Source organism: Nicotiana tabacum, chromosome 7, assembly GCF_000715075.1.
Source record: "Nicotiana tabacum cultivar K326 chromosome 7, ASM71507v2, whole genome shotgun sequence".
In the NCBI taxonomy this organism is placed as follows: domain Eukaryota; kingdom Viridiplantae; phylum Streptophyta; class Magnoliopsida; order Solanales; family Solanaceae; genus Nicotiana; species Nicotiana tabacum.
Window position 1 is genome coordinate 106,481,325 of NC_134086.1, and position 12,526 is coordinate 106,493,850.

General features: G+C 37.1%; 1 protein-coding gene across 3 annotated transcripts; it reads left to right on the forward strand.

Annotated features, from left to right (window-relative positions):
- The first annotated feature begins 3,490 nt into the window (after positions 1 to 3,490).
- On the forward strand, positions 3,491 to 6,719 carry LOC107782866 (uncharacterized). 3 transcript variants are annotated; one of them, XR_001647336.2, is made up of 4 exons: positions 3,491 to 3,741; positions 4,107 to 5,666; positions 5,790 to 5,935; positions 6,021 to 6,719. XR_001647336.2 is itself a non-coding variant. In XM_016603809.2 (3 exons), the coding sequence occupies exons 1-3, from the start codon at positions 5,661 to 5,663 to the stop codon at positions 6,277 to 6,279; spliced, it is 411 nt and encodes a 136-aa protein (XP_016459295.1). In that variant the 5' UTR covers positions 3,491 to 5,660; the 3' UTR covers positions 6,280 to 6,718. The 3 variants fall into 3 exon arrangements, 1 of the variants encoding a protein (XP_016459295.1); XR_012711370.1 differs by having other exon boundaries at positions 3,491 to 5,666; XM_016603809.2 differs by having other exon boundaries at positions 3,491 to 5,666; positions 6,021 to 6,718.
- Positions 6,720 to 12,526: the final 5,807 nt, after the last annotated feature.

A 12,526-nucleotide genomic window follows, 5' to 3' on the forward strand; every position in this document is an offset into this window, starting at 1 on the left:
CCCCAGGATCTACTTTTAGTACCGAAAGCAGGGGGAGAATTAACCAAAGAGGACAGATTTATGGTCGTGGCAGATCAAAGTCAAGGAGAAGAGGACAATCCAAAAATAGCAAGGACATTACTTGTTGGAATTGCGATAAAAAGGGTCACTACAGTAGTCAATGTAGAGAACCAAAGAAGAAGAAGGAAGAAAATTCAGCAAATGTAATTGCTGAATAAGTCGGTGATGCACTAATTTGTTGTGCAGACAGTCCAGTCGAATCTTGGATTCTGGACTCAGGTGCATCCTTTCACTCTACATCATGCAAAGAATTATTGCATAATTATATTGCTGGAAAATTTGGGAAAGTTTATCTAGCAGACGGCGAACCTCTCGACATTGTCGGAAAAGGTGAAGTTCATATAAAGACTTCACAAGGCACGCTATGGAAATTGCAAAATGTACGACATGTTCCTGGCCTCAAGAAAAATCTGATATCTATGGGTCAGATTGACGATGAAGGATATACAACAACATTCGGCAACGGATCGTGGAAGATAACCAAAGGGAATTTGGTTATGGCACGAGGCTTCAAAAGGGGAACACTGTATGCAACTGCAATAGAAAGAGATACTATAGCAACATTTGATCATGGTCGTGATACAACATTGTGGCACCGGAGGCTCGGGCATATGAGTGAGAACGGAATGAAGCTTTTGGCATCCAAAAAGAAGTTGTCAAACCTAAAACATGTTGAATTAGGTTTGAGCGAAGATTGCATTTACGGGAAACAAAAGAGAGTTAGTTTCTCAAAGGTGGGAAGCACGCCAAAGAAAGAGAAGCTGGAACTAGTGCATACAGATGTGTGGGGACCAGCTTTTGTAACCTCTCTAGGAGGCTCACGCTATTATGTCACCTTCATTGATGATTCCACAAGAAAGGTATGGGTTTATTTTCTGAAAAATAAATCTGATGTATTTGTTACCTTTAAAAGATGGAAAGCTGAAGTTGAAAATCAGACAAGTCTAAAGTTAAAATGTCTGAAGTCTGACAATGGAGGAGAGTATGATAGCCAAGAGTTCAAAGCATTTTGCTCGGAGAATGGGATCAGAATGATCAAGACAGTTCCTGGAACACCGGAACAAAATGGTGTTGCTGAGAGGATGAACAGAACCCTGAATGAACGAGCCAGAAGTATGAGAATACATTCTGGATTGCCGAAGTATTTTTGGGCTGAGGTTGTTAACACGGCAGCTTACCTCATAAACATGGGACCCTCTGTACCGCTGAATTTTGAAATTCCTGAGGAGGTATGGACAGGAAAGGAGGTAACTCTCTCACATCTGAAAATTTTTGGTTGTGTTGCTTATGTGCATGCAAACTCTAATGATAGAGATAAGCTTGATCCTAAAGCAAAGAAATGTTTCTTTATTGGCTATGGTGATGATAATTTTGGTTATCGGTTTTGGGATGATCAGAATAGAAAGATCCTAAAACACAGGAATGTCACATTTAATGAAAATGTGATGTACAAGGACAAGCTTGAAGTAGAACCAACCAACACCAGCAAACAGACAATGTCTGAAATAGTTGAGTTAGAAGAAATCTCAGAAAATGAAGTAGCTAGAGGGATTACAACTGATTCTGAAATTGAAGATGAAAACCAGTAAGCCGAATTTGAAGAAGAACTAGAAGCCGAACTTGAAGCGGAACCAGAGATAGAATCAAATCCAGAACCAAATCTGGAATCAGGACCTGAATCAAATTCGGATTCTGTTACTCATGAACCTACATTGAGGAGATCTAAAAGAGTCACGAATGCTCCAGATAGGTTAACTCTCTCTCTTCACTATTTACTTCTTACTGATGCTGGAGAACCAGAGCATTTTGTTGAAGCAATGTAGGTGATAGACTCTGATAAGTGGAAGCTAGCCATGAAAGAAGAGATGAATTCTCTTCAAAAGAATAAAACATGGATACTTACGGAGTTACCAAAAGGAAAGAAGGCATTGCAGAATAAGTGGGTGTACAGAGTCAAGGAAGAACATGATGGTAAGAAGAGATACAAAGCACGATTAGTAGTAAAAGGCTTTCAGCAGAAGGAAGGAATTTACTACACCGAGATCTTCTCTCATGTAGTCAAATTAACTACTATCAGGTTGGTGCTAAGTATCGTAGCTGCAGAAAATTTGCATTTGGAGCAGCTAGATGTTAAAACTGCTTTCTTGCATGGTGACCTTGAAGAAGACATCTACATGAAGCAACCTGAAGGTTTTCAAGTTTCTGGTAAAGAAAACCTTGTGTGTAAGTTGAAGAAGAGTTTGTATGGTTTGAAACAAGCTCCCCGACAATGGTACAAGAAATTTGATGGATTCATGCATAAAAATGGTTTCACACGATGTGAGATGGACCATTGCTGTTATATCAAAAATCTTGATGAATCCTATATCATTTTATTGTTGTACGTTGATGATATGCTAATTGCAGGATCTAGCATAAATGAGATCAACTTGGTTAAGCAACAACTGGCGGAGGAGTTTGAAATGAAAGACTTAGAACCAGCTAAGCAAATGCTTGGGATGAGGATTAGCATAAACAGGTCGGAAGGAACCTTAAAGTTGTCTCAAGAAAAGTACATACAGAAGGTACTAAGCAGGTTCAGTCTTCATGATGCAAAGACCAGAAGCACTCCACTTGGAAGCCATCTAAATCTGTCAAAGGACCAATCACCTAAGACAGATTGGTTAGGTGGCGATCTGGATAGTCGAAAAAGTACCACGGGCTACGTGTTCACCTTGGGTGGTACTGTTGTTAGTTGGATGTCCACACTTCAGAAAAGTGTTGCTCTATCTACCACTGAAGCGGAGTACATGGCAATCTCAGAAGCTGGAAAAGAGATGATTTGGCTCAAGAATTTTCTTAAAGAGCTAGGTAAAGAACAGGACAATTGTGAGCTTTTCAGCGATAGCCAGAGTGCAATTCATCTTGCCAAGAATCCAGTGTTTCATGCAAGATCGAAGCATATCCAGTTGAGGTATCATCATATACGAGAGTTGATAAATGAAGGAACTTTTTCCCTACAGAAGATATCAGGATCAAAGAACCCGTCAGACATGTTGACCAAAGTTGTCGGTGTTGACAAACTGAGGCTGTGCACTGCCTCAGTTAGCCTTCAAGACTGATAGAGTGAAGGCGCCACCAGAGAATAGCAAATCTTTCTTTATTTTCTTTCTTGATGTAACATAGGTTTGAGGGAGAGATTGATAGGACCAAACCTGTTGTTGTATGTGAAAGTAGACAAAACAAAAGAAAGAAAAATCAAAAAGAGATGAAAATATGATGTAAGCGCTTACATCGACATTCTTGTGTTGTAAGCGCTTACCTCAGCATTCTTATGATGTAAGCGCTTACATCGGCATTCTTATGATATAAGCGCTTACCTCGGCAGGGCATTCAAATGCTTATAAATAGGGGTCTACATTTTCATTTGTATATCATCCCAAAACTTCTTCTTTCTCTCTTCAATTAATAAAGAGTTATTCTTTGTGTGGCTGTGGAGTAGGCAAAAATTGCCGAACCACGTAAATCTTGTCTTGTCTTGTCTTGTGCAATTTATTGTTTCTCTCCTAAATATCTTTTTCCTTCTATTATCTTGACACACTTCCTCAACACTGCCATAGTTCATTTTTCACATCTTTAAACTTCATGGGAAAGAATTTCAACACTGCCGGAATTTTATTCCACGGTTGGAACAAACTGCAGGTATAACAGCAGACTGGATAAAAGTATATATTAGTGAACATTAGTGTGTGTACTCAATCGGGAACAGTGCCATTTTATACTTAATTAACTCATTGATTAGTTAAATGAAAAACATTAGTGTGTATACAACAATCAGTTAAGATGGTGCAAGTGGTATGTTCCAATGCTATCTCACAGTGCCAAATATCCAGTACTTCTCTTCCACCTTCCCCTTTTAAGCTATCTGTGTTCTTGAGTTGATAACCAGAGAATACTTTTGCAGTCATGCTTTGTGTCATGGTAACCGTATATCATGACTAAATAATGTTGTTTTCTTTCTGGCTGTTCTTTGATTTTCTTCAACCTACTAGCTTATCCATCCACAGGAAACATTTATTTGGAGAAGTGTGTTGAACCTGAACTGAGAAAAGCCGCGGAATGTTTTACACTGGCTGGATGCTATGAGAAGGCAGCAGAAATTTACGCAAAAGGTAGTTATATCTCAGAGTGCTTGTCAGTTTGCACCAAAGCAAAATGTTTTGACTTGGGTTTGAAATATGTCGAGCAACATGCTGCTCAGGGTAATATTGTGGGGAAAGAAGGTAATGTAATTGAAAAAATTAAGGAGTTCCTGGAGAATTGTGCAACTGATTATTTTAACCTCAACGACAGAGGATCCATGATGAAATTTGTTAAAGCATTCCCTTCAGTGGACATGAAACGCATTTGAAGTCTGTGAAGTGCCTTCATGAGCTGCTCTTTTTAGAAGAAGAATTAGGAAACTTCACCATAGCTGCAGATATAAGGAATTTCTTAAATGAGTCGAAAAACCTTGACTCTAGGAGATACTTTGAGAAAGTTTTCCCCCTCGACCCCCGGGAGTCGTTGCTCGAGAAGAAAATGGTTTCTCTAAGGAGAAGCGAGTTTTCCTTTGACTTACTCCAGGAATTCATCCGAGAAGATATAGGGAAAAGAGGTCGGTTGAGCTATGGACAAATTGGGAGGATCGTGATGATATGGCTTGCCTCGAGAAAACCTTCGGAAGATCTGTACAAGAACATTGTTGGAAGAATTCCAACAGCACCATGGAAGTCATTATTGGAAATTCTTAGCTCCGCAGAAGGATGTCAAAGTGGACCGGTGGAGATTAAATTAGTTAAGACATTTCATGAAGCTTTACAAGAGACCTTTGCTGCGTGTTTGACCGGACAGGAGGACCCTATATCCCCCGCTTGTTTATTGTATCTGATCGAGCGGTTTTTGATTTTGGTGACGCAATTATGTAGGCAAGGAACCTTTTTTACTTCAAGATCCTCATTCATGGAATGGCTTGTTTCTGAGCAATTTGTTGCTGTACCCACTTCACCGCTTGCAAAAGACATGAGCCTGTTGGAAAAAATTTACGATTCTATCCTTGTGATGGTGAAAGTATTCATTTATGATAAATCTACCACTTTTGATTGGATTTCACGATCCAAAATAAAGGATGGTGTTGCATACTATAAGATTTTAGTTTGGAGATCGGTTTCCCTCTTGATCTTAATGGTTTTGAATGTTGGTGCTGCGAAGTACCATGCTGAATTGGCCAATGTGCTAGGTAATGATGACAGCTGGAATCACATTAGAGGGGACTTGCTGGAATCCCTTGTCACTCTTAAGAGTAGCCTTGCCAATGTTGGTGAAATCTCACTCGATGCGATGGGACAAACTTTTCGAATTGCAAAAGATGCTCTTTTCTTTGTCAACCGGCAAGGGACTGCTGCTCCGAAGTATGCTAATAATATCACGTGGGTGCAATTGGGAACAAACCGCCAGAGGGAAGCGATTATAGAGATCGCGTCAGTAACCGGGTCAGACAAGAAAGTACAAATGAATTGGGCAGTCTTTCAGGAATATCTGATCTTTTGAAGCAAAATGATGGAACTTCTGCTAATACCTTGATGAAGGTAATCCTAACTCTCTATAGTAACTTGGAACTTGTTATACAGTGATCTGCTAGCCAAAATTTAAAAATCCTTATTATTATTATTATGATCCATATTAAGGTGCTAAAGTTAATATTTTTTAAGGGGGGAATAAATGCAAACATAAAATTCTTGACTGCTGCAATTACTCTGCTCGGGGAGAAGAAACCTTACGCTGGTGAGGCGATGATTAAGGAAGTGCACAGTATGCTTCAGGAACTGAAACAGCTGCATTCATTGTTGGATACAAGGTATACTGGGATTTCATCACTATGTCCTTCCATGTTTTTTTGGGGGCAAGAGTCTCATTTTTTCTGAATAAAACTTTGGCTGCAGTGATTCAGAAACAACAAGCATTGAAGGACTGTTGAAGAGCTTGTTGTCAAGAAAGCCCAAGCTAGAATCTTTGTTGAATCAGTGCATTGTACCCAAGGGTAGCAGTGAGGAAAAAGTCGATGCATTGAGTGGTGAACTCGAGAAAATGGAAATGACATCTGCCTCTACCGAGTCCGGAAGCAGTAACCAGGGTGCTAAAAAGACACAGCAGAAAGGGAAGGGCAATTCCAAAAACTCTAAGAAGGGTAAAAAGAAGTAAATCAACATGGCAACAATTATATATTGATAGGATAAGCTGAGAGCTCTCATACCTAGTACTCCCTTTTTAAGGTTTAAGTGAACTCTTTTATGGGCTTATCTGTTGCTGTAGGTTAAAAGACATTTTAAGCCGACAAATCATCTATACTATATTAAAAGCACGAATGCCCTTAGCGAAATGTCGTTCGCCTTTTTTACCCTTAAAAATTTAATTTTACACTGGACAAAATAGTAATTTAATTATTTTTTTAATATTTAGGAATAGTTTTAATTCATTCCCTAATATTTAGGACTCCAAAATCAATTAAAGATTGTGTACCAAATCCTTCCTTATTTGAGCTATATAATATAACATATATGTAAAAAAAGAAATCAATTAAAATTTTGTACAATGTTTTGTACGCTTCGTCTGCATGTAAAAACCTTTGATGGGACACTTTCAATTCCTAAAGTTATATTATAAAAAGTATGAGCACTTTGGAATCCTTTTAGCAATAGGAGTCTTTTTTTTTAAACATTAACCAATTAAATTATATATATATATATATATATATATATATATATATATATATATATATATATATATATATATATATATATATATATATATATTAGGTTATACAGTCAAAACTTCTCTCTAACATCATCCTTATATAATAGTCATTCACTATAAAAGCTGAGTTATTCTCGGAACCGAATATTATATTATGTTATAATATATGCCTCTATAACGGCACTTCACTATAGCAGCCAAAAAATTTCGGAACAAATGAAGCCGTTATGGAGAGGTTTGACTGTAATCCATTACATTCAATCCTTTTACTTAGGAGTTTTTTTTAATATACGTTTGGCTAAAAGAAAGGGAGGACGAGGGTGTGAATCGAAAAAAGAAAAAAACCATGTACCAAATTATTTCTCTTAGATAAAATATATATATAATTTATTTCTATTATATTGCACGGCCAGAAAATAGTAAATATCGTTCATCTTTTACCCTTAAAAAATAATTGTCGTTCATCTTTTACCCTTAAAAAATAACTTTTACAATGGACAAATTTGTAACTTTGGTTAGTTTCCTAATGTTTAGAATTTTAAAATCAACTAAAATTTTTGATATTAAATCTTTCCCTATTAAAATAGGTAGAAAGTACTAATATTTAGGAATTAAAATCAATAAATATTTTACCTTATGTAAATTGTACTAATAGACAATACATCCTTTGTGCAATACGTATAAAATCAAGATGAGAATGATGACGACTTCAATTAATTACTAATTAAAAATTAAAAAATGGAGACATAAAATCACATACATTAAATTAAAATTATTTAATACAGTAACTTCTAAGTAAAATTATTTCAATGTAGAATAATTAAATATGTATTTTAAGTATTCTTATTTAATCATATAAAGTAATTAATTCATGTTCAATTAAGCACCCAAAATAATTATTCAATATCATATTTAAGAATAAAAAATTATACAAGCCTAAATTCATCTATATCTATACTATAAAGTCCCTATCGAAATATCGTTCACCTTTTTTTATCCTTTAAAAATTAATTTCACACCAGACAAAATAGTCATTTAATTATTTTTCGAATATTTAGGACTTCAAAATCAACTAAAATTTTATTTAAGAAGATCTTAATATTAGGTCTTCAAATTCAATTAAAATTTACTTTATTATTATTTTTCCTTATTTGACCAGTTTTTATAAATATCCTTTTGGAGTTTAGTATGTGACCATTAAAGTTTTTTTAATTCTTAGCCTCTAAGGTATATAATAGTATTTTTTTCCTCCAAATTGCCAATAATTGATTGCCTAAAATATGGAACATCCATCAACAATGTATATTCGCTTTTTCCTGTTAAATTTTTAAGAGTTTTGATTTTATCTAACTTTAAATTTCTAGAAGTCTGAACTAATATGGTGTTAATTTAGAAATAAATTAAGCTACCACCATACTATGTGAATGTGCAACTATAGTTAATATTTTAAACCTAAGTTAAATTAATGTATTTGGAACTCTTGAAATAACTATAAATTTGTCATCCCCCTCACCCTCTGATAATTTTGAAAAATTGACCTCTACATTGTGAACTCTTGAAATTTCAAAATTGTTATTAGCAGAGTACATCCGGAGTGAGTTTAGGATGGTATTGACTATTGTATGAAGTAAATTTAGACTTAAATCAATAAGAATTCAGGCAACTTTTTTTACACAAGAAAAGGTTCATTTGGCTATAATTTTGATTAACTTTGAATGAAGAACTTTTTTTTGTATAACGACATTATGAACGTAAAGTTTACAAAGAGATGTTGGATGAGATATAACAACATAGCATATTTGTATCTAATATAATAAAATATTTATAGCTATAAATACTATAGAATTCATTACACTAACTTCACTCAGAAAATGTTGAATTCAGCTATATATTATATCAATGTAGTAATATCTTTTTCATCATTTAAACATATATTGCGTTTAGTTTTAACTCCATTGCTATTTTTTAATAATTTGTATATGTTTTATATTGATTAACGTGATGTACACGTGCAACGCACGTACACTAAAACTAGTAACATTAAAAGAACATGTTTGAATGTATCCTTTGTTTGCATAGTTTTGTCCCTGTTTAGTTCCAATTTCTCTCAAGGAACTTGTCATCTGCGAGGCCTACCACCGTTTCTCTATGCATCTTTTGTGTGCTATATCTTAAAGTATTACATAATTCTGAGCCAGCGTGACCATCAAAGGGATCGTTTGGTCGTGGGATATGGAATAACATTCCCTGGATAAAATGCAACATTATTTTATCCCGCGTTTGGTCATGGATATTAATTAGTCTCGAGAATTGTTTTGTAGTAAAATGATGAGATTAGGATAGCTAATCTCATGGGTTGTCCTTGTCTTTCCCATCCTTGTAACCGAATGACCCTTAAAATCCTAGTTCCGCTGAAGTCACACCCTTTATGAGAGGTTATAAAGTTGGTTCATATAAATTACAAATCGCAATACTAAAAGATTAATACTAATAATAATTAAAGAACTATTAAACAAGTATTTTTTTTGGTTTCTCACTCGATGTCCGGTACCTGCATTGGAGCCCGACTATATCCAGATTCGCACCGCGTAGGGCGGGAAAGCGCTCCCTATCAAGAATTTTTCCATACTCAGGGCTCGAACCCGATACCTCTGATTAAGGAAGGAGCAGTCATATCCACTGCACCACATCCTTGGGTGGTATTAAACAAGTGTGTTTCAACAGATTGTGAATCTAAACTTTAAAAACAGAGCCAATAAACTATTGCAATATATTCAGTGACGGACAAACAGCCACTTGGATTCCACCTTTTGGAGAAATGATTAAAAACTTATGTACGAAATATATTTAGGTGTGTTAGTTACCATGTTAGCCTTGCATGATTATAGTTGCAGACTAATGGTTGTAATTTCACTTTATACAGTTTAGCCTTAATCTCATCAGATGCCATCCGTTTCTGTAGTTTCTCTTTTCCATGAAGGTTATCTCCATCAGAAAGAAAAAAAAAAGTTTGAGAAATTAAGGGTTCACACTAAGCCTATTCAGCGAACTTCCTTATCTTCATAGTACGGGAACTGTCTGTCTCTGGTTTTGGTGACCATAGAAAATCGAACTCTCTTTCAATTCTGAATATTCTACAATTTGAGCAAAGAGAGTCGTATGTGATTTAGGTGCACTTGTTTATTGAAGATTCTACATTTAGGGAACTCCAATCAGAATATCTAATGATTAATGTAATGAGGGAGAGGAGGGATGTTATTGTGGCAATTAGTTTACCTTTACATTTTTCCATTGAAATAAATTAAGTTCATGTCCCACTTCCCGGTACCTTTGGCCTGTTGTTGCCTTTTTATAATATATTAGTCTTAATGTACGCGTCTCACGTAATACCTAGACACTTTATAAGAAAAACTAAAATTCAAAACGATAATATAAGATAATTGATATTAAGAGCATACAACAATTGATGTACCTAATAGTTTACGCATGATATATTTTTTCATTGAAATAAATTAAGTTCATGTCCCACAGTCCCGACACCTTTGACCTGTTGTTGCTTTTTATAATATACTAATCTTCATGTACGTGTCTCGCACATGATACCCTAGTGTCACAGAGTTAATTTATGTCACTCGAGTTCTACCTGAGGTTCACCTCCGAACGGCAGTCAAGCTCAGCCTTGACTTCAGCCTTTCCAACACTTATTTTAGGGACGTTTGGACTTAGAATGATTTAGGCAGCAAGTAAAGTAAAAGGCACACACGAAATTTAGAGGAATATCTCCCAACTCGTATTAATATGTGAATACAAGAACACAAAGAAGCCAACCTTATGGCCAAGATAAAGAAATCCCTAGTTCCCTGCCCCCAAAAACGAATTTCCCACCCTTAGGAATTACTTAGACGAATTTTGGCTAACACTCATGCCACAAGACTAAGTTCTTTCTGGCTCTTTGGGACAGCTTATGCACATATTTATAGTGTTGCTGCCCAGTTACACTTGGCAGGATTTAAACAATCAGTTAACAAGCCCCAACTGATGGGCAAACATGCTAAGACAAATACAAAAACGTGCCCACGTTTTTAGCCCATGATCAACTATGTTTTGTATGTAGTTGTATCCGCCAACTGCCTCCCATGTGCCTTGTACATGTTTTGTAACTACTGCATGTGCACTACATGTGCATGTTTTGCCCGGCTGCTACGTGCCTAAGGATGGCATTACGGCCAGCCTTACCTTTGACACTGCTCCGCCCCAATGTCATGGCCTCAACTTGCCGCCCCTTGACTTTGTCGCACACTCCCATAGCCACAGCTGCCCGCTTATGTCAAGTCGCCCTCAACTTGATCAAATCTGCCCGCATCAATTATCATTGCTTGTCTTGGCCCCTTCTTTGAGTTGGCTTTGCCTTGTCATTGTCATGCCAACCCGCACGTCCATGTGCCATGCGTCTTGCCGCCATTCAAGGTGCGTTTGACAACCCCGCATAGTCCGTCGCCGAGCTGCCCGTCATGATATTACCCCATTTTTTAGGTTGTGTACCAAGGCCATCATGAAAATCCTTGTCACAACCCACACCTGTCGAGGAACTTTGTCAAGGGGTTAACAAACCACCCCCACCCGAAGAATTTGTCGTCCTCGACGAAGCAGTTTTCGCATTTTTCTGCACCACCATAGGCTCTAAATATGCTGCTTCCTGCTCATGTTCTTCCACGTTCAGCTCATTTTCACTCTTTTCTTCAGCAAACAAAGTTGAAAACCGTTCAATTTTTGGACAGTTCCTTTCCATGTGTGGTCCTTTGCAAATAAAACAGCCATCAAACTTGCTGCTTTGTTCCTTGTTTGTCAAAGGTCCAACACATTGCTTTTCCTTTCCATTGCCATTGCCCTAAAAAACGTTACCCTTGTCGTTTCCATTTTTCCTCCACTCTTTTGTCTTGTCCTTGTTCCCGCTTTTGGACTTTGAAGTAGTAGAGAAATTAGAACCATCTTATCCCAGCCAGAAATCATCCAATGCATCCGCAGCAGCGATGGCACTAGGAAGGTCTTTCATATTCTGACTTCGGAGTTCCATCTGCGCCCACGACTGCAACCCGTAAAGGAAATTGTACAACTTGTCTTCCTCAGACATGTTGCTTATATCCAGCATCAAAGAACTGAAATCTTTGATATAATCCCTGACCGTTCCAGTTTGTTTCAACTTCTTCAAACGATCTCTAGAAACCCAGCCCGCATTGCTAGGAAAGAATTTATCCTTCAACTCTTTTTTTTAGCCCTTCCCAAGAGTCTATTTTTGGCCTACCAGCACTAACATCATCTGCCACGCGCGTCCGCCACCAAAGCTTTGCATCATCCACCAAATACATAGTCGTAATGGTGACCTTGTCTTCATCTCGCACATGGGCAGCCTGAAAGTACTGCTCCATATCCCACAGAACATTTTCGAGTTTCTTGCCACTCCTTGCACTATTAAACTCTTTAGGCTCCGAAATTTTGACCTTGGTACGATCTGCCCCACGTTGTGCTTCATCATTGCCAACAGCACGACGCAGCAACCCATTTTCTAATTTTAGATCTGTGCACTCTTGGCTCAGCCTGTTCATCTCGGCCTCAAGATAGGCAAGACGAGTCACGATAGTCAAAAATTGATCACCATCAACAGTTCCGACGAGTGCCTCCAATGCATCAACCTTTT

Bases quoted from the DNA above. Each gene is read 5' to 3' on its own strand.
- LOC107782866 (XM_016603809.2), top strand. The intron at 5,936-6,020 runs GTATACTGGGAT...CTTTGGCTGCAG, and splicing joins CATTCATTGTTGGATACAAG to TGATTCAGAAACAACAAGCA.